The 22,591-nt window shown below is 40.3% G+C and overlaps 1 protein-coding gene across 1 annotated transcript in view; it reads right to left on the bottom strand.

The window, feature by feature from the left end:
* LOC126336979 (NEDD8) overlaps positions 1-19,308 on the bottom strand; it is a 39,450-nt gene extending 20,142 nt beyond the window's left edge. The window contains exons 1-3 of the mRNA XM_050001213.1: positions 18,813-19,308; positions 18,698-18,715; positions 18,364-18,476 (exon numbers count right to left, since the gene is read on the bottom strand). Coding sequence (XP_049857170.1) covers positions 18,364-18,476; positions 18,698-18,715; positions 18,813-18,830 — 149 coding nt within the window. The 5' untranslated portion in view covers positions 18,831-19,308. The remainder of the gene's footprint in view (positions 1-18,363; positions 18,477-18,697; positions 18,716-18,812) is intronic.
* Positions 19,309-22,591: the final 3,283 nt, after the last annotated feature.

Here is a 22,591-nt window from a genome sequence, read left to right as displayed (position 1 = left end):
AAGTTCTTTGAGATGCTCTACAATGTGGTGCATTTTTCATTGTCTTATCTACTGTGGTTTCTCTCTCCTGGGTCCTTGATATCAGAGACATTTGAGTGGGACACACTATCTCAAAATTTCATGTCATTACAGTGTCTGAGAATGAACAACATTTTGTAGTGTTGTTTACTAAAGGAAGTGAGTTGACATTTCCCTGTTCTTTAAGATCCTCAAATATATCTCCTGTCAAACACTTTCACATCTGTTACCGGTGCTACAATATTTTCGAAATTCAAGTTTTGTTTAGGGGGAGGGAAAAAAAAATAAAAATGCAAGACTGTTGGTTGGTTTGTTTAGAAGAAGGGACCAAACTACGAGGTCATCAGTCCCTTGTTCCTAATAAAACAATGCCACAAGTGTGATGATAAAACGGACGAGACATAAAACACAAAACAGAAAGAAAGGAAAAAACCACAAGAACCAAGGAAAGGCAACGAACAGTAACAGGAACTAAAGGGGACAAGAAAACTACAGAGATGCTAGAAACAGCAGAGAGTAAAACAAGAACACAGATTACAGTGGCTGGCCAAGCACGAGAATAAAAAGGAAAAGCCAGCCACTCTGCAACACATTCAAATCCCCACCCTAAAAGCACTACGGTGGAGGACACAGAGAGAGACAAAGTACATACACTAAAACTTAGATCAAATGATAAAACCCACCATCACGAATAAAACTTAATACTAAATCAGCCAATGAGGCGTTGTCAGCTAAAATGAGTGGCAATGAGTTGGTAACCCAAGATTTCATCGCTGGGCAGTCAAAGTGGGACAGTGCACCAGAATATGGGCCACTGTCAACTGGGCACCACACCGACTAAGGCGTGTCTTCATGGTGAAAGAGTTAACCATGGGTTGCTCAAGCGTGGCCAATGCGGAGCCGGCAGAGGACAACTGATTCCCTGCGAGAGACCCGCATGGAAGACTTCCACACATTCAAGGTCTCCTTAATGACACGCAGTTTGTTGTGTGTACTGTTATGCCATTCCATCTTCCAAAGCCGAAAAACCCTGTGGGGTAAGTAAGAACACAGGTCACTTTCAGAGATGACCATCTCCAGAAGTGGCTTCCGCGTAGCCTGTTTGGCCAGCCTGTCGGTAAGTTCATTGCCTGGGATGCCGACGTGTACTAGGGTCCACACAAACACCACTGAACGATGGGATCGTTCCAGGGCATAGACGAACTTCTGGATGGACGCCACCAAAGGATGGTGAGGGTATCACTGGCCGATAGCTTGTAGGCTGCTCAAAGAGAGAGAGAGAGAGAGAGAGAGAGAGAGAGAGAGAGATTCCTCGGGGCATGAGCAGATAGATATACTGAAGTGCAAGAGATATGGCCACCAGCTCTGCAGTAAATAAACTGCAGCCATCGGGCAAGGAATGCTGTTCAATGTGGCCTCTGTGGACAAAGGCAAAGCCATTGAGCCGTTGGTGAAAACCACTTCAGAGCTCCAGAACACTTCAAAAATCAAGAGGAAGTAACAGCAAAGAGCCACAGGGTTAACAGAGTCTTTAGAGCCACGCAAAAGGTCCAGACGAAGCTTTGGCCTACAGCTACACCAAGGAGGTGTATGTGAATGGACCTCGAGGAGAGATGGTGAAGGGAAGGACTCCAGTTCAGACAGAATCGATTGCATGCAAACTGCAACCATTAGCCCTGACCTGGAACACTTATATGAGAGGTGAAGTGCCATGGTTGGGAAAAGAAGACTGTAATTAGAATGTTCAGGAGACCTATGAATGCGTGCAATGTAACTGACGAGCAGTTGTGCTCGTCTGATCTTCAATGGAGGGACTCCGGCCCCCACCAGTACACTTGTCACCAGACTCTTCCTAAAAACTTCTGTCGCTAGTCAACTCCACACTGGTGCAACGGGTAGAGCAAACACAATGTTGAGGGCACTGGCAAACCATAAATCACACTCCCATAATCAAGGCAGAATTGAACAAGGGATCTTTAGAGCTGCAGCAGCGTGGAGGATCTGCACCCCAGATGGTGTTGCTAAGGCAATGGAGCGCATCGAGGTGCTGCCAACACTTCCATTTAAGCTGACGAAGATGAGGAAGCCAAGTCAAACGAGCGTCGAAAACCAGACGTAAGAATCGATAGGTCTCCACTACTGTGAGTGGATCGTCATTACAGTAAAGTGCTGGTTTCGAATGGACGGTGTGACGCCCACAGGAATGCATGAGACATGTCTTCATGGCAGAAAACTGGAAGCCATGGGCTAGAGTCCATGACAGCACCTTGTGGATGGCTCCCTGTAGACTACTGGAGCAGCAGTACAAAATGCAGAAGTCGTCTGCATACAGAGAAGGTGAGACGAAGGGCCTGACAGCTGCTGCTAGACCATTAATGGCCACTACAAATAGAGAGAGACTCAATACAGAGCCCTGCAGGACTGCATTCTCCTGGATATGGATGACACTATGGGAGGAACCAACTTGGACACGGAAAGTACAGAGTGACAGGAAGTTTTGGATAAAAATAGGAAGTGGGCCCTGGAATCCCCACTCATACAATGTGGCAAGATATTATGATATTATATTGCGTTGTATGCTTTAGAAAAGTTAAAAAAAATGGCAACCAGGTGTTGGCGCCTGGAAAAGGTCGTTTGTATGGCAGACTCTAGGGAGAAAAGGTTATCAATGGGAGAGCAACCCTGTCAGAAGCTGCCCTGACATGGAGCCTGTAGGCCACAGAACTCCATCAACCACCAACACACCATATGTTCCAGCAGCTTACAAAGGACGATGGTGAGGCTGATGGGCCGATAGCTATCCACAAGCGTTTCTTACCCGGTTTGAGTACCAGAACGATGATGCTCTCCCACCACTGCGATGGAAAGACACAATCGCACCAGATCTAGTTGAAGATCACAACGTTATGTCGCTTATAGTCAGATGAGAGATGTTTAATCTTCTGATTGTGGATCCTATCAGGCCCAGGAGCTGTGTCGGGTCAATGTGCCCACTGAAGAGCTCCCACTCTGTAAATGGGGCATTATAGGATTCACTGTGGCATGTAGTGAATGGGAGGACTTTCCCTTCCAGCCGCCATTTGAGAGTGCGAAAGGCTGGGGGCAATTAACTGACGCACAGGCTCGAGCAAAGTGCTCGGCTATCGCATTTGCGTCGGTAGATAACATGTCATTTATGGTAACACCTGTTGGAGTCTTGTACCCGAAAAGACATTTGATGTTTGACCAGACTTGGGAAAGTGGCGTGTGGCACCCAATGGCCGAGACATATATTCCAACACTCCTGTTTCAGTCGTTCGGTAAGTTGGCAAATGCGACCACGGAGCAGTTTAAAGGTTATGAGGTGCTTCGGGAAAAGGTGACGCTTATGTTGCTGTAGTGCTCGCCGATGCTCCTTAATTGCCTCAGCAACTTCCTGCGACCACCAAGGGTCTCTAACGCCGGGGGCACTCTAAAGAGCACCTAGAGATTGCTGGTGCTTCACCACCAGCAAGAGATCATGGGCTATTCTATCATGCGTCATCTGCCCTCATACCACCCGCTCCGACCAGGGAGCCTCCCCATGGGTGCTACCCAGCCAAAGCAAAGGCCACCTGGCAGGATAGCCATTGCTGGGAGTTCCGATGTCCCAGGGGGATGGGCATCTACCCCTTGGTAAACGTGGGGAGTTAATGGTGCAGGTATCAGCAGAGCGATCCCTTTGTCGTCGGGGGGCTAGAACCAACAGGGCACATGGCGGCCCCACCACAACAGACTTATTACCATGCTGGATATCAGGTGCAAAGTAGTAGTGCATGGTGCAAAACGCACCGAGGAAGGTGTCCTCACCCCACAGATGGAGACTGAGCCGACGAGAAAGAAGGCTAAGGCTGTCAATGCACCATGTAAGGCGCCCTTCCGCAATTGGCTCACTCTTGGGAAAATTTTGAAGAATGATGCTCAAACCCTTCAGGGGACCATCACGTAAAGGCTGAAGTGTGCAAAACTCCTTTTAGTCACCTCTTATGATATGCAGATACCTCAGGCCTATTCTTACCCCCGGACCTGCAGGGGGATGCAAAATTGTGAACTGTTTTCAGACTTAACAGGAGAGAATATAGCAACTTCCCCCCCTTCCCAATATGATGTTCGTGACAGTTTCTGATGTTCCCAAAGAACTTTTTCTGGTAGGCGTACATTCTTGTAAACTAGACAGAAACTATTTGCTGAAGAATGCATCTTTCAATTTTGGTCACAATAATGTGATGATGGTGCATGAGGTCATTGATGATATATTAATTACTACGAGTGGTGAAATTGGAGTGCAAGTGATTCAGCAAGGGCCATCCATATTTTGTGGGTGTGTTCTGATTTTATACTTACAAATAATTATGCTGCTATTCATGGTAATGGTTGGATTACCGCTGCAATTGTGCAGTTTCCTGGTCTAGTGAAGCAAGGGATACAACTCGTCAGCTTTGACCAATGACATCAGAATTGGCAAGAGAGCATTTATTACACAGATGAAAGAGCAAACAAGACTGTTCAGAAACAAAGGAATACAGGAGACAGAAAATATAGTTGACATGTATCAAGACAAGTAGTATTTTCACGTTAAGGATATCACATGTTTGTATCTTATTATTTCTGTGGAAAATGAAGGGGGAAAATCAATGGAAATATTGGTAGCATAGAATACCTCACGTCACATGTATATAGGTTGTATCTCGAACCTCATTTGAACTGTATTGGTTAACTGCAGTACGGGATACAAGTTTAGCGTACGCCGATTTCTTTGTTTTCGTTAGCATTCATATCCTGTTGTTCAGTTGAACTAGGTTGGTTAACTGAAGTACGAGATACAAATTTTACATGTGTTGTTTCTTTTGCCTCTGCTACCACTAATAGTCTGTTCTTACATAGATAGTACCACCGATGGCTGAAGGAGCTATGTACATAATATTTGTATCCAAAACTTCCGTTGACCTATGCTGCTAACAAACACTGCTAACGAAAATGTAGATATGGACGTACGTTACACTTGCAACCAGTACCTCAGTTGAACTACATGAAGAGGCAAAAAGACGACACACACAAAATTTGTATCCTGTATTTCACTATAAGCCACATTCCCTCGCCCCCCCCCCCCCCCCCCCCCACCTTCAACGCCAATAGTATCAACTGAAATTTATAGTTTTGATCACAACAGTGACAACAGTATCCCATTCTTTAGTTGAGCTGTATAGCTATACACAACATTTGTATCCTGTTCTCCAGTTGACATATATAAGTAAATCTCATCAATGTTACATATGTCGTTCTTTTTGAATAGGTAGTGTCAGTGTAAAGGTCAACTGAAGGGATACAAATTTTAGTTGTGTCGGGCACTTCACCTTTAATACTGCCAGTACAGGTTCTAAAAAATCTTACTGATACTAGTGCTGGGAAACAAAAGAAGACCGAAAGCTGCGAAATTTCTATTACGTACTGAAGTACAAGAAAACATACGAAATGGTGTAATACAACAATGAAATACGTCGAAATAGACAAACGTAGTAAAAGAAAAAAATGGAAAAATGAACTTACCACACGGGTACTTCTTAAAAGAACCAAAGCTAGCCTAGAAAGACATCAACAAAAATCACATACCGACATACTCAACAAACAAAACATTACAAGAAACACACACACACACACACACACACACACACACACACACACACACACACACACACACACACACACCTCATCCTAATGCGAAATTAGCTAACATACTTTGCAAGGTACATCTGCCTAACCTGTTTAACAAAACATTTAAACGGACAGTATGTTTGGGAAATATTACGCCTCCATGAATATTTGTCTAAGTGATGGTGTTTCCCCTTCCCTGCAAGAGATTTCATGGCTGACCAATAACCCTCCATTCTATTTGTGCAAGCCCCTATGGATAATGATCTGAATTCAATATAGTGGGTAACTACGAGACACTGATAACCTCTTTCCCCTAAATCCCTATATGAAGAAAAACCATCTGAAATTACAATGGAACCCTCTGCAACGCGATCTTCAATTAAGCTGACCAAAACTTACTTCCTTCGACTGGTTACTACTTTAAACACTACATCGTCACACTCTTGACCTGAAACTACAGCTTCCCAAACCCATAATCCCACCACAGGTTTCCCCCTGTTGTACTTCCTTTTGCCAAAATGCGGCTCATCAATCTCGACCATAACACCAGCCCCTCAACGGCCCCCTATATTTCATGTATTACCCACAAACATCCCTCCGAAAAGAGTACCAATCCACAACTGTATGCTTACTCACACGACATACATGGACACAGCCACACAGGATCTCAAACACCAACAGAACGTAATTTTCATAATGTCTCTGAAGGCGAGCTCAAATTTTTTCTAACCATGTCCCTCATCTAATGGACCACCCACAACCGATCTTTGCTGCAGTGCCATACGAATAAGTCGTGGTTATGGTGACGAGATACACTTGCAAGGAGCATATGTTCGCCACACTCATGACATTGAACATACTCAGTAATGAGACCGCACATTTATAAAAAACTAAAATACATTTACACCTTGTGCCTTTAAGCACATCACACCATATACAGCTTGCAATCATATTCATGAAGAATTATTTATAATACACTGCATTCTCTATTAGCTCACATGAAATAGGTATGAGAATATTTATGATATTCATACTTCAGAAATTTTTCTAAGGTTTTTGAAGGCATGACATCCTTAGGTGCAATAATTTAAAATATTTATGAAGCAGCTGTTGTGAATCTTGCCTGTGAATTATATGGCAACCATTGCTGGCATTCTGACAAATGGTGGCGAGTCTGATAAGCAACTCAACATTAAGGGCATCGAAGCCATAAGTTAAGCCAGGAGATGAATGACTGAATTAACCATGCCATATTCCCTCCCACAGATGATGCACAAACTAAAGTTATGAATAAACCATTATTGTTCCTCCTACATCAGATCAGACAAACATATTGACATGCATTAAGCAGCACATATAATTCTACCTCAGTAATCTAAAGAGATTTATGGTTGCATACTGTAAACACTGGCAACTTATTCTCTCTGCATATGCCCCAATAATAATCAAACAACCATAACATGATAAAATCTGCATCTTTCTATGTGCAAGACTTTCGAAACTAGTGAAGAACTAATGTACAGAGGGGAAGAGTTTACAAATTTTCTTTCTGTATGTCACCCACTGCTGCTTCAATTAATAACTCATTCAAAGATGCAAATATAACAAGCTACCTAGTGAGTAACAGGCGAAATACCCTCAGACTTCAGGAAGAATATAATAATTCCAATCCCAAAGAAAGCAGGTGCTGACAAATGTAAAAATTACCGAACAATCAGTTTAATAAGCCACAGCTGCAAAATACTAACACGAATTATTTACAGACGAATGGAAAAACTAGTAGAAGCCGACCTCGGGGAAGATCAGTTTGGATTCCATAAAAATACTGGAACACGTGAGGCAATACTGACCTTACGACTTATCTTAGAAGAAAGATTAAGGAAAGGCAAACCTACGTTTCTAGCATTTGTAGACTTAGAGAAAGCTTTTGACAATGTTGACTGGAATACTCTCTTTCAAATTCTGAAGGTGGCAGGGGTAAAATACAGGGAGCAAAAGGCTATTTACAATTTGTACAGAAACCAGATGGCAGTTATTAGAGTCGAGGGACATGAAAGGGAAGCAGTGGTTGGGAAGGGAGTGAGACAGGGTTGTAGCCTCTCCCCGATGTTATTCAATCTGTATATTGAGCAAGCAATAAAGGAAAAAAAAGTTCAGAGTAGGTACTAAAATCCAGGGAGAAGAAATAAAAACTTTGAGGTTCGCCGATGACATTGTAATTCAGTCAGAGACAGCAAAGGACTTCAAAGAGCAGTTGAACGGAATGGACAGTGTCTTGAAAGGAGGATAGATGAACACCAACAAATGCAAAACGAGTATAATGGAATGTATTCGAATTAAGTCGGGCGATGCTGGGGTAATTAGATTAGGAAATGAGACATTTAAAGCAGTAAAGGAGTTTTGCTATTTGGGGAGCAAAATCACTGATGATGGTCGAAGTAGAGAGGATATAAAATGTAGACTGGCAATGGCAAGGAAAGCGTTTCTGAAGAAGAGAAATTTGTTAACTTCGCATATAGATTTAAGTGTCAGGAAGTCGTTTCTGAAAGTATTTGTATGGAGTGTAGCCACGTATGGAAGTGAAACATGGACGCTAAATAGTTTGGACAAGAAGAAAATAGAAGCTTTCGAAATGTGGTGCTACAGAAGAATGCTGAAGATTAGATGGGTAGATCACATAACTAATGAGGAAGTATTTAATAGGATTGGGGAGAAGTGAAGTTTGTAGCACAACTTGACAAGAAGAAGGGATCGGTTGGTAGGGCATGTTGTGAGGAATCAAGGGATCACCAATTTAATATTGGAGGGCAGTGTGGAGGGTAAAAATCGTAGAGGGAGACCAAGAGATGAATACACTAAGTAGATTCAAAAGGATGTGGGTTGCAGTGGGTTCTGGGAGATGATGAAGCTTGCACAGTATAGAGTAGCATGGAGAGCTGCATCAAACCAGTCTCGGGACTGAAGACCACAACAACAACAACCTAGTGAGCAAAATCACAGAATTGCAAACCAGTAAACTTTCCTCAATTACTTTTATCTTGTCACCAAATGCAGGACACTGAAAATACCACAAAATATAAAATAACCTTTTCACAAACAAAAATAATATACTATTACAAAACCGCTGCTGCAGAATAACCATCATCGAAGCTATAGCTAAGGTTTTTTTCGCTGGGGTGCCAGGTTACCTTCAAAATGTACCGTCTTAACTGCTCCCCGATATGCATTCAAACGGTTTTGAATTTAAAAACTAGCATTCCTTTTTCGTTGTTTTAATCCGAACATTCGAAACACATACCTGTTACTGGTTTAATGGACGTCTGGTTATCTTTGTTAGGCTACATTGTTTCATTGCGTTACTTGTTGATTTGCGTGCTAAAACATTTCTCATTAGTTGTGGCGACATCAACACCTGTTTTCCATTATACTCCTTAAACTTTTAACATACCCACTAATCTGTCCTCAAAAGAGTAATTATATTATTCTGAAACACTTTTCACTCTTGTTTACGATTGACTATCAGAGATGACATATACATCAATTGTATATCCTTAATTTCGCGCTCAAGATCAATTTGCGTTGCCAACATAACAGAATGGGAACGCTAAACGGCGAATACCGAACCGCGGAATAAAATGCCATTATACAACATGCTTTCATAGTTACACCATCGTTGCCATCAGTTCGCCTATTCCTCAAACAGCTGTCCCTGACAGCATTATTCCGCTATCTTATCCTACAGTAAGCAACCGTGTTGCCTCATAGAATGCATGCATCACTAGTAGCAAAGTGCTCCAACAAGCCATATCTTTGGTTGTCTTATGAGGCGTTTAAAGTCACACAGTTGGTATGCGTCATTACATAGTGCTGTAAGTAACCAATGAGAAACACCACAACAGAGGACATGCGTCTGAATGTTTAGGTCGCGAAATACAATTTACCCCATCCATTCGGTGTTAAGCTATGGCGCACAAGACTGTTCATTTTAGTGACCTGGTCATTATGGGTTTCAGAGGTGGTGACGTAGTGAAGTGGTGCATGTCGAATGGTTTCCTTGACCAAGAAAGAAAATGCATGAAGTGTGGTGAACCAATGACGCTAATTGGCCGTACAAAACACCGTGATGAGGTTCTGTGGGGATGCAAAAAGAATGACCACAGAATCAGCTGCAGCGTCCGAAATAACACATGGTTTTCGGGAAGCAATCTAAGTCTCATCACGATTTTGAAGTTGACATATCTCTGGGTCAAAAGATGCAGAAATGTTTTCATCGTTGATGAACTTAAGTTATCGAGGAAGACTGTGGTTGAGTGGAAACACTTGTGTAGAGAAGTGTGCGTAGAAATGTGTCTCAGAGAAGGAGAAAAACTTGGCGGAGAAGGCGTGATTGTGGAAATCGACGAAGCAATCCTTGGAAGGAGGAAATTTGCTAAAGGGAATAAAGGCACAGGAAGGTGGATATTCGCGGGAATACAAAGAGGGACACACAAGTGTTTTTTTAAAGTTGCCGCTAAACGGACGAAAACTGTGCTCTTTAATGTCATAAAGGAATTTATTCTTCCAGGAACGACAGTTATTTCTCAGTGTTTCAGTTCTTACAAGTGTTTAGAAGACGAAAGTTTCAAGCATTTGATTGTGAACGATAAATTAACATTCAAGATCCCTGAAACAGGTGCACATAATATAAAAGAAAACACCTGGTCGACGATAAAAAGGATGTTAAATGGTCGTAACCAGTGCAGTAATATGTTAAATACTCACGTATTCGAATATCTGTGGAGGCAGAAGTGGAGTGGAGAAAAAGACCTTTTCGTACGTTTTATGAAATCTGCAGCGACTGTTTATAAGCGTCAATAAAATATAGTTTATGTTTCACTTATTTTACGGAAAACTTAAAAAGTGTTAAATCATTTATAAAGCAATACGTTTTTCTCTGAAAAATTCGGTTTGTTCATACTCTGGCATTTCGTGTTATGGTTAGGTCTAAAATCTGATTACTTCTTCCTAAATCAAGATGAGAAACACTGTTTCATCACTGAATATAGAAACCAGCTGCTCCACCATATTAAGTTTCCATAATGCTTTTTGGCAGGTGTTACGACACTTTTAGATAAAGAGTGTGGACAGCTCCTCAAATTTTAATTCTTTATTTTATGCAGTAAAAGCCAGAATCCGCATACTGGCCTCTGTCATTAGCTCCTTGTAGTAACATATTGACTTATCTGTTTATGGTGAAATTTAAAGAACAGTGCACAGCATGTTTTACATTTATACAGTGTCCCTAGAGAAATGCTCAATATTCTGGGAGATGATGCAACCAATAATTACAATGAGAAAATTGTAACAGTTGTCATAATGTAACCCTTTTAATGAAACTGTGTCTAATCAATTTTTTTGTGCTCTCTCCATGCTGATGTTTCCCAGATCCCTTATGGAAAGCACAAGCACCAGCTGCTTACATACTTTCAGGTCTGACAATATTCTCCACTGGTAACTTGTTTAAAAGCATAAATAGTTTTTAGAAATGTCATGGACGTATTTTATGTGGATTGATAATTTGCTGTACCAAAAAGTAACAAAACTAAGCTAGTTAATTACTTTATACTATTTCAGTTTAAATCCCTAAACAGAGGTCACATCAGACTTTTTTTATGCCGGAAAGTATTGTAACAGGCATTGTATGGAACAAAAATTAACTACGTGAAACTTAGGATTTTACTGGTGGTGGCACGGGGGAAACCCTGGAATTTGGTGGGGAAAAAGAATTCCTTGGAAACAATCTTCATAACAAAATTTAATTTTTATGCATCATTCCAGCATTTTAATAATTGAACTTTTATCTTTCCAATGATGCTAATTTGAATAAAACAGATTCATAAATAAAGTTATAGTGGTTACAAATTTATAACCCATTTTGTCTCTTGACACCAGTTTGAGAAAATGATGAATAGATCAAGAGGGCCTTTAAACTAGTTTTGATTAAAAATTAGAGCAAAATTACTTTCCTTTAGCCCTCTTTCATTATGCACTTTCTAACACGAATTTTTCACCATCCATGTGAAGATGCTGCTTTATTTTTGGATGATTTTAAATGAAATTAGCCAAATTATTCACAAAATATATTGATTGCTCTTTAGCAACTTCACAGAGAACGTACTTGTTATCAAGCCTCCATAACCGAAGCAGTTATCTGTGAGTATTTTAGAAATTAATATGTAAACATGCAATCAAAAAAGTTACACTTCATGCCAAATATTGTGTGGTGGACTGGGATTGAAACCTGGGAACCTTGTGTTCCACAGGAAAGTACTCTAATAAGTTATCCGACCATGACACACAGACCCCAGCTTTGCCTTGTCTCCTACCTTCCTCTCAGTCCAGTACACAGTTTTAAACTGCTAGAAAGTTTCAAATCAATGCACATGAGCTTAACTGCAGAGTCAAAATTCATTCTGGATGCCATCAAAATCTTTTTCATGAAATTTCTTGCATACTTTCATGTCTTATTGCTAAATATTTTCACTGCCTATTTACTTTATTTCTATTTCGTAAGAAAGAGACTGTGTTTTGTATTAGAAAATGTTCTGTTTGTTTTGGAGACCTCTACATATGGTTAAAAAATGAGCTTTAAGATTTAACTATGAAACATTTGGGATCCAACATTTTAACAAGTGCATTTTTTCCAAGAAACTTAAAAAATGCTTAGTAGTTCCATTAATTGATCTGGCTATGAATACAGCTTTTGGAGGAGAATGGCCAAGATGTGAGCTAGCACTTTCTCTGCTTTCTATTTGTTAATTAATCTTGAAGACACTGAGGAGAATGACAGGAGCAAAGAGTTTGCAAAACTCATTCTGGCAAGTCAGGAATAATTTTTGTGAGTTTCCTTAATTCATCTGATTTGTTTTTGCAAATGGATTGCAGTAGTGCTTTTGCAATACACCAAATAGAGATAAGCATGTAATAAATTCTTTTAAGCATATTGACGGTTTCGAAAGAGTGGGTTGGTCAGATTGGAAGTGTCTCAGTGAATCAGGTTTCTTTTTACAATCACTAATAACAGGCTAACTGGCACTCTGGATTGTCTACACCACCTATTGTCAGAGGTGGTAGGTCACGTCCATCACCTGGTTTCATTTGTCATAAGCAAAATTTTAACCTTTTATGGTACAAAATCTTCAAGCTGCTTACTAAACTAAACAATTCCGTTTTATTGTAGATATTAAAATGCTGCACACATTAGTCAATGTGCACCTGGGAATAACTGCATCTAGTACTTGAAATATATTTGTCTAAGTGAGATATAGGCTGTTTCCAATTTCCAGTGCAGTTATTATTTCTTGGTTATATTAGATATAAAAAAGCAAATACAACAATGTGTGTTGTAATCCATTAGATATGCGACAGAACAGACACCACCTTGATGATAATGATAACTTTAGTGCGGGTGAACACTACGTCCGAACTCTTGCAGGAATCAGATAAGGCTGCGAGCGCTTATGATAATGGTGGTGGATGCTGCATGTGTAGAGTGCGCCAAGTTGAGAATTTGGGTTGGCAAGGAAAAACATCTGGTAAGTCGAAGAAGTAATTCGATGCCCAGTTGTCACAGACCTGCATTTCTCTCAAGTCATGTAAATATAAAGAAATATAGCACCCAAAAGTAACAGATTGTTACATCAAACATAGGAGAAATAGTTAGCAAAGTATGCAAGAACTTAACAAAAATTAGTGACCTGTTCATATATTAATAACTTCTAAAATATTCTTAAATAAGGGATCAGGTAAACCTTACAGTGAAATAATGCACATATGAAACTGCCACATTTTGTGTATTATTTGCTCGACTACTGGTTTCAATTATCAGATGTTCACGGCCTTGATGGGGAAAAGAAAACACCACGGGGCACTCTTATCTACACATTAATTCATAACAGTCACTGCCCCCCCCCCCCCCCCATAGGCCGTGCCTTCACTTTCTATGCCACCACTGAAATGCCTAAACAGTACTGACAAAAAGAGAAGACAAAGATATAGCAAGAAAACAGATGCCTGCTGTCCTAATCAAGTGCCACCTTCTTATAGTCGTACAAACTGTGAAGAGTTGTTAAAGGGATCCAGAACAGTATTCCCAAACAGTTTGTTGAGGGCACAGGGGTTAGATTTGAGAACAGCTCTTCCTAAACTCATTAAGGTCAGTACTTAAATTGATGTAAGATTCAGGTTAACCGAAGCGTCCGATTCCACCCGTCGGCGGCTGTTGTGTGTGATGGAACGACGGCACAGAGTTTAATTGGTGAGAGTGGCGTGTTTGTAGGTGTAATTTTGATATGATCGGTGGTGCTCTCTGGTGGTGTGTTTGTGTGTTAGGTAATGTTTTTGGTTTAGTTTGCATGTGTGGCGTGTTTATAGGTGGCGTATTATTGTGGTCGGTGGTTCTCTCTGGTGGTGTGTTTATGGTTAGCATGTTATGTAGCGTATTGGGTTCACTTGCGTGGTAGCATTGCATGTGCGTGGTATTGGGGTGTCTGTGCTTTCAGCAGAATATTTTTCAGTGAGTTAACGATTTTGGTTTTGTCGATGTTATCGTAGGTTTTTTTTCTGTTCGTCATGTTTGAATTTTGGTAAATCACTTTGGTCTTTTGTAGGTGTGGATATGACTGACAAGGTCAACAGTTTTTGGTTGTCAGAGATGATGGGGGACAGTGTATTGTCTCTAATAAAATTTCATCAGCTATTCGGCCTGTTGGCTGAAGTCGTGAAGAGTTCAGTGTGTCGTGAAGAAATGAGGCTTACTAAAGTTCCAGTGTCTCAGATCACGGACGGCTGTATGTGGAGAGAAGTGTTAGATTTTAATTTTGATTTTCTAGGTGTTTATATGTTTGTGGATGGATTAAGTGTGGTGAGGGTGAAAGTTTAGAGACTTATAGTGTGGTATCAGTAATTGCTGTTGACCTATATAGGTCAAGGGAAGTGTTCAAGTCCAATTTTGTTTTTCTGTTGTGCATTTTGAGATAGTGATGATTGTGGACGTGGTTGTAGTTTTGGGTTTCATGATTTGGCATCAGTTTTTTCTGTTGACTTACATAGGTCAAGGGAAGTGTTCAGTTCCAGTGCATATTGTTTTTAGTCGATATTGGGAAGGTTGTGGTCGTTTTATCATTTTTGTCATTTGGTTTAGTGGTGTGTGTAATTTTAGTTTGCCCTACCAAAGAAAAACCAATTTATCTTGCTTGTACCGTTAGTTTCATTATATATTTGGAGGAACACGATTTGATGGTTTTTTGATCTATTTTTGTATTTGTTATGTTTACGTTATGACATCAGTCACGATATGGGAGTAGTTGTGAATGGTCATTTCCGCATTATTGGTGACGTCACTGGTCAAAGCAGACAGGTGGAATTGGACGTTTCTGTTAACCCTAACATTCCATACATGTAATCCTTTGACATGTTAGACTTCATAACATATATGTATACTAACATCAGGCCAATTTTAATACCTTTGCATGAACAACAGTAGTAATGCTGATTCAGTGTGTGTCACAGGCCTGGTGCAATTCTTCCAACTGCACATCACTGTGGTACTTTGGATGTCTGTAACTTGCCCCACTAATCTTACATGGGAAAGGGCACCTGCAGTTCTACACAGAACAATCACATGTCGCTTCTGGTGATCTTCATATCACCGAGGTGTGAAGGTTATGTTAATGAGAGACTGAAATATCAGATGCTTCAGCCAGGATTTCAACCCGAGACCTTTCAGTTTCCAGGCATACACTTTACCACTAGATTGCCAGGTGCAACAATTTCTTAATAATCTCTGCTAGCTGCAACACTGAATTTTCCAACAAATCCTAGAGAACTATTAAGTAAAATGTCTAGCTGGTCTGAGAATAGATAATGTGTGATAGGACAATGTTTAAAATATGCAAATGATGTTTTCAACACAGGTCCTTAAGATTACAATGCTGAGAAGAAAAAACAACATCTGGAGGTATTGGATAGAAGTTGGTGGGTACCCCAAGCAGGGATGGAAAGAACACAGCTCCACTGAAAATCTTGAATGAGATTCAGGAACGTATTTTCATTTAATGTCCATGGTCTCATAAAAAAAAAAAAACGCTAATTATTTTGGGAACTAGAAGAAGAAAGTTGGGAGAAGGCAAGTTATAGGGCCTACTAGGAATATATTTTCCAACATCGTACCAAGATGAAATACAGCTTGTATACTGGAATTCTGAGACAAATGACCACCTTTACAGAGTGTGCTTGGCTCAATGAAAACATAAAGCTGTCATATGGTATTGTAAGGGATGACTAGTATCAGCTGTAACATTTCTTAACGCTATAACAAGTGACCCAAGTAAAAATTTCCAAATTTAAATACTATTTGCATGTATGTGTTGTCCAATTTAAAAATAGATATGTACTCTCAAGGTTATGTTTGGTGGAGGTGGTTTTTAATCTGCATAGCGATTGGACCTTCCTTGCTGATTCTCACAGTAAGGGGGCTATAGATGGTGTTGATGTGCGCTGGGGAAAAAAAAGAAAAAGTGTGTGGCAACAAATAATGGCCAGGCGTTTCAGTGCAGATGACTAATATGAATATGCAAGGAAATAGTAAAGTAGCAACAATCCTCTTTGTACCGACTAATGCAGTCTCTGAATGGCAAACATTCACAGTGTCAGTGACTTTTCTGTTGTGTACTGTGGTTGTTAAGTGTGAGTGAGGAATAACGGGAACTGGACACTATGAATGATGAGTCAGATGATTAAATAACGTCATGGAACCAAAGAGAAAATAATGTTCTATAAATGTAGTCATGGCATGAAATGTACAAAATTACGCGGTGGCATGATGGACTATACTGTGCGGAATGTTGTCATATAAAACAGAATATTCTGTAAAATGTGTATAATTAGGTTCCTATGTAACCACAACCTTTTGAAAAATACCCCCTCAAAATTTTCGAAATGGTCATTGGGCTACGCTGCAGTTCTGCCTGTCACAAAAGGCAGGTCACATGTGCTGGCTTCACCAGCTCACAACCAGACTACAACATTGGAATACCTATCAATACTCCAAGAAATTCTGCCATGTTCCAAGAAACATGCAATAAATTCATACAGAAAACAGTAACCAACCTCATAATCAGTAATAGCCTTGCATTATCCCAAGTCAAAAACAATAGTAGTCAATTCATATATCCTGCTGAAACATGTTACCAAAGTCAATGAATCTCACTGGCAACTGTATGCAGTCACCGGAATGGCTATGACCAATGGAAACAAACTGCCAACATGCAGCAGAAGAATTACCAAACACTATATGTGCACTTTAACCCTCAGAATTATGCAACATCTACTACAGAAGATGTGAAACTTAGAAAATCACCGATTCAAAAACAAAACCTGATTTTTAAGTACATGTACATTTGAGTCCTATGTGGCTCAACTGCAAGTCCAAATTAGAAAAGTTTGTTGTTTTAGGGCAAAATTCAGCCATTGCAATAAAAGTGAAGCTAAAATACAGTGATGCATATTCCAACAAAGACCATTTTCAACTCTCATTTAACAATGAATCCCCCAGCTACTGAAACTAGTGTTAGAAAATGATATTTCTTACATTAGCTGAAAACAGTCAGAGGGTATGTTTCTGAACTGACAATGAAAAAGTTAGGTGTATTTTGGAACCCAATTAACGAAATATAATTGACTTAGCTACTTGTTCTATAGTTTTCCTTGCTCAAAACGACTTTTGAATTATCTGAACTGAAGTGTGTACCTTGATACATTCAAGGAGGCCTATGTAACCCTCAGAAAAAAAAGTGGTGACAAAATATTCACTGTTTATGCAACTGTCATACTCCTAAGATTCTTACAACGGTGTAAATGTAATCCATATCTAAAACCTGTTCATACCAGAGGTGTAGCATGTCACAGACTTACTGCAATTATCTGCACTTCAAATATCTTCACATAAAATTGAAATTTTCAACAAAGTGAAATGCAAGGCCTACTTGTGCAACACCTATAATGAAGATGTGTAATACAACAATCTCTTTACCCGTTACACATTTGTGATTGCTTTCTGCGGCGAAAAGAATTGGTCAACGATCGTTCACGTGGATTAATAAAAATATATGTGATTTAGTATTTTAACTGCATCACTGTAAACCTGCCTGCATTTCACAACTTTAAGCACTGATTGCTCCTGACAGTTTGTACTTGTGTGTGTTGCTCTCTTCACTGTCAATACCTCAGCATCACACATTTGGTCTTCATTACTAATCGTCTGTACCCTGTTAACATCGTATCATACGTCAGAACAATCACCGCCAAAATATGTCAGGCTAATGTTCATGGTTCACTATCATTTCACACTATATCACATGGAACATGTCAACATAAAAACATGTAATACACGATCGTTTACTGAAATCATCTGCGACGCAGTGCCCGTCTGTTGTAATAAAACAAATATTCCAGAATTTCAAAATAAACGACAGCTGATTAACAAATCGTATGGCTTATAGTAATAGCTTTTTTTGTGAGGTAACATGCAATTGGCATTAATGTATAACTTTACGTATCAATGACAAGTGGGGGTTTCTGAACAATCAGGTGAAATATACAATGAAAATAGGGAACGTTAGTGGTATATTTACTTACATTTGTTTTCCTGAGAAGATCAGTCTCTGTTGCTGCGGCGGTATTCCCTCCTTTTCTTCAACGCGTTCCTTTATTCTCTCAACTTTATCAGTTGGTTCAATATCTATTTCAATCTGGCCATGCAGAGACAGATTCAGAGAAATAGTTATTAGCCAGATAACGAGTACTTTCCTGCATTCTTGTAAATTGTTTAGATTACGACAAAATCGACATAAATAATGTCAAACAATTCTGTAGTCAACTACAGGACATAGCAAAAGTATGGTGTTCGAAGCAAGTATGAAATGTATACAACGATATTCTAAGGTACATTATGAAAGAATACGATACTTACTTCCTTTCCCGTCAATGTCTTCACGCCGAACATGGAAATAAACACAAAGTTATTAAATGCTATGACTGCAGTTAAAGAGTGAAGAAACTCTATAAGAAATTTAAAAATAACTTACTTTCACTTTGATCAGCATTTTTTATTTTTTTCGAGAGATGAATAAAGAAACAAGAAACTTCCTTACACCGGAATACCTTTCCCACCACAGCAAATCGCACTTCAACCGCAATCTGAATCAAAGATGCAACATAACAACAAGAAGAGGGGAAAAAGTGATCTATGGAATACGTCTGCGATATTTTATCAACACTTAATAAGTTCAGGCATCGTCAAGCATTCTGAAAGGTCGGTCCACACGTAATACTCGGTCTATGCAGATACCTATGGGAATGTAGAAGATTGCCCTGACTCTCGTGCGTTTACACGACAAAGTTTCAACTTTCAATATATTGCTAGCCCGCCATCTGCCGGTGAAGGAAAGAATTCCCGGCAACAAGAGGGTACCCTCCGGCAAAGGGTACTTTAGTTCAGGACACTAACTTAGAGCCTGACCTGAACCATAGAATCTGTGGCAGGTGCTGGCGGCACCGGATCAGGCAGTCAGATAGCAGTCACTGTTTCAAGGCTCGAAGAAGTCAAATGTAGCGGCGTCTCAAGTTCGTCGATGACGACGACGACTGGTAAAGGTTGTACTTCATGGTGGGATCCACCATCCAGCAGCAGTTATGTGGCAGTGACACTGCAGAAAGCATACTGAGGTCCCAGTTCATTGGCATTTGTAAAGAGTGTGACTCGGAGTTCGGCAGTTTCCACTGACTTGTGGGGGGTGTGTCCAGTGGGCAGACTGTGGCAGCAACTCGATTACAGTTCTGGTCTGCTTTCCATGCTGCTAGTGCTTTTGGCCATTATCTTTCCTTCCTACTTAAGTTAATCCTGTTCACCGGATTACTGCTTAAGAGCCTGGCTGCAATAGAGATGCTGATTTTCCTATCACCGTTTCTGCACTTTACATTCTATTGCTCAAAGTCACAATGAAAAACGATTTATAACTTTTCTACTCTGCTCATCCATCTTCCATTTTTACATTAAATTATGTACACTACCTCAATCTTGTGATGCTTAAATGTGACGTTTTTAGGTTCACCTTTGTTTTCCCCCTTTTTGTACAGCTTAATTTAATGTATTGTGGTTATTTCTTCGCAGATGCTAACATGACTATTATGGATCCATAGGTTGAAGGAAGTGAGGGTGGAATTTGTGTGACCCTACATCTGAGGTGACATTACCCCACACTTTGAGAATTACGCAGGCAGCCGATGTGTTGGTTCCTATGGTGATATGATCTGGCAGGTAGATTAATATGTAACTGGTGTTTAGGGTGATGGTTCCAGTATTGGTGGCAGGTGACAGGAAAGTAGGTTCTTGGATGTTCCACTGTGTGCACTTACCAGCAATCCCTGCGCCGCTGTAACTAACTTGTTCACAGCAAATGCAAATGGTAACAATCAGTTTTGGTACTGAGAATAGCCAGTGTGGTCCTATCTTTTGAAAGAATTCAGTTTCCTTAGTAACAAACCCCCTGGGGCACTTGGTCACACGGTTCTCAGAGTGAAAAGTGTGTACTCCCATCACTCAGGGACTGTATGCATTTTTTCTGTGAGGCAGACAGTGACTTGTCCAGTTTGGCACTGCTGGAATTCCGAAGTGGAAAGTAAAGTGTGTGACTTTTTATAGGACGATATCAATAATATTTCATGCACCTGTAAGTGCACAAATTTCTGCAAGGTTCCCCATGTTTACAAGCAAGTATAGGTGGAAAAATTCTCAGACAGGCAATGTTAATGCTAACTGCACCTGAACCTTTAATCTGGTTCCTTTAAGCTTACTGGCTACATTGGCTATGCAGTAGTACAGTGGTAGGGATTCCTCCCCTACTGCTGCTAACAATTCTAATGGTGCTGGTAAGTCGGCTCGAATTTTTAGTAGTTCTTCCAAGAACTGTATGGGAGATACAGCTCGGTGGCTTCAATGAGGATGTCGGTGATACGTTTGGGGAAAGTGTGTAAAAGCTTTGGATGGTCAACTGTTTGTCAACGTTATCCAACCAGATCTTGACAATGTCTAAGTCGTGATTTACTTCGCCTGCTGATTCTCAAATGTGACTTGAGGATGTCATGTCTTCTTTGAGACTTGCAAGTTGTATTGTATGCATTCCAAGCATCTCCCGATTCCCTTCCACGTTGCTTGTACCTGTTGCAACACCATGTTTATCTTATCTAAGTCTTCTGTGCGGGCAGTAACGAATAAGGTTTTGAAATTCTGCCACATGTGTCTATCAGCTCCGTGGAACAAATTCCATGGTCTGGTGCAGCTGTTCATGCAAAGGCTTGGAGACTTATCATAATAGTTGATATTCCCCTCAAATATCATTCAGTCCTGTCATGCTTTGCATCATGAACTGCAGTTTCTCAAAGGTATCTTCGAGTTACTGAATTTCGTTTTCTGCTGCCCACATATTGCTTTATAACCACTGATGTTCCGGCATTGCTACATCCAGCTACTGTGTAAACAGAATCTCACCTCTCAAAGGACAGCTTCTGCCTTTCTCTTGCACTCGACGACCAGAGCTGGTGTTGCTACGTCTGTTCTCCAGGCCTTGTCTGTTAGTTTGCTTGTCCCTTTGGCGTCCTAAGTGGGTAGGAATGGGTGAGAAAATCAGTTACATCTTGCTTCATTTGCCTATTTCTATCTTTCTTTCCCTTATTTTATTCAACCACTTCCTTTCTCCCTTCAGAAAGAGCTGCCAGTAATTTAGTTACTGCCTACCATTCATAATGAAATGGACGAATTCTTCCATGTGCACAGTTGCACCCCAGGTTTTGAGTTGTAGCTTGACACTAACTGGAGACATCACCTCGACTACCTTGAGAGGTCCTTGGTAATGGGAAATGAACTTTTCAGTTTTTTCTTTCAGATAACATTATCAATTGCCCAATATGGTTCTTAGGAACGTCGCATTTTTACATCTACATCTACATCCATGCTCTGCAAACTACCCTGGAGTGCATGGCAGAGAATACATCCCATTGTACCAGTTGTTAAGGTTTATTCCGATTCCATTTATCTGCGGAGCATGGGAACAATGTTTGAAGGCTTATCGTTCCTATGTGAGCGATACTTAGAGGGGTTGTAGTATATTTGTAGAATCGTCATTTAAAGCCAGGTTCTTTACAGTTTGTTAGTACACTTTCTCGGCATAGTTGGTATCTATCTTCAAGAGTCTGCCAGTTCAGTCTCTTCAGCATATCTGTAACACTTTCTCATACATCAAACAAACCTGTGACACTTTGTGCTGCCCTTGTCTGGATATATTCTTTTTCCCTCGTTAGTCCTATTTGGTATGGATCCCACACACTTGAGGAAAGTTCTGGAATTGGTCCCACAAGTGTTTTGCGAGCAGTCTCCTTTGTGGACTGATCGCATTTCCACAGTATTCTACCAATAAACCAAAGTCTTCCATCTGATTTACCCACAACTGATGCTATATGATCATTTCATTTTGTATCTCTATGAATGTTACACCCAAGTATTTGTAGGAGTTGGCAGATCCCAACTGCTTGCTCACTGATACTATTGTCATAAGATACGTTTTTTCGTTTTGTGAAATGCACAGTTTTATATTCCAGAACATTTAAAGTAAGCTGCCAATCTTTGCACCTTTTTGAAATCTTATAAAGATCTGACTGAATATTTATGTACCACATTTCAGACAGTACTTCGTTACAGATAGCTGCATCATCTGCAAACGGTCTGAGGTTACTATTAATATTGTCAACAAGGTCATTAATATACAACATGAACAGGGTCCCAACGCACTTCCTTGTGGCATACCTGAAG

This window comes from Schistocerca gregaria, chromosome 2, assembly GCF_023897955.1.
Source record: "Schistocerca gregaria isolate iqSchGreg1 chromosome 2, iqSchGreg1.2, whole genome shotgun sequence".
Taxonomy (NCBI): domain Eukaryota; kingdom Metazoa; phylum Arthropoda; class Insecta; order Orthoptera; family Acrididae; genus Schistocerca; species Schistocerca gregaria.
Note: the sequence above shows the minus strand (reverse complement) of the source record. Positions and strands in the feature narration are given on the sequence as shown.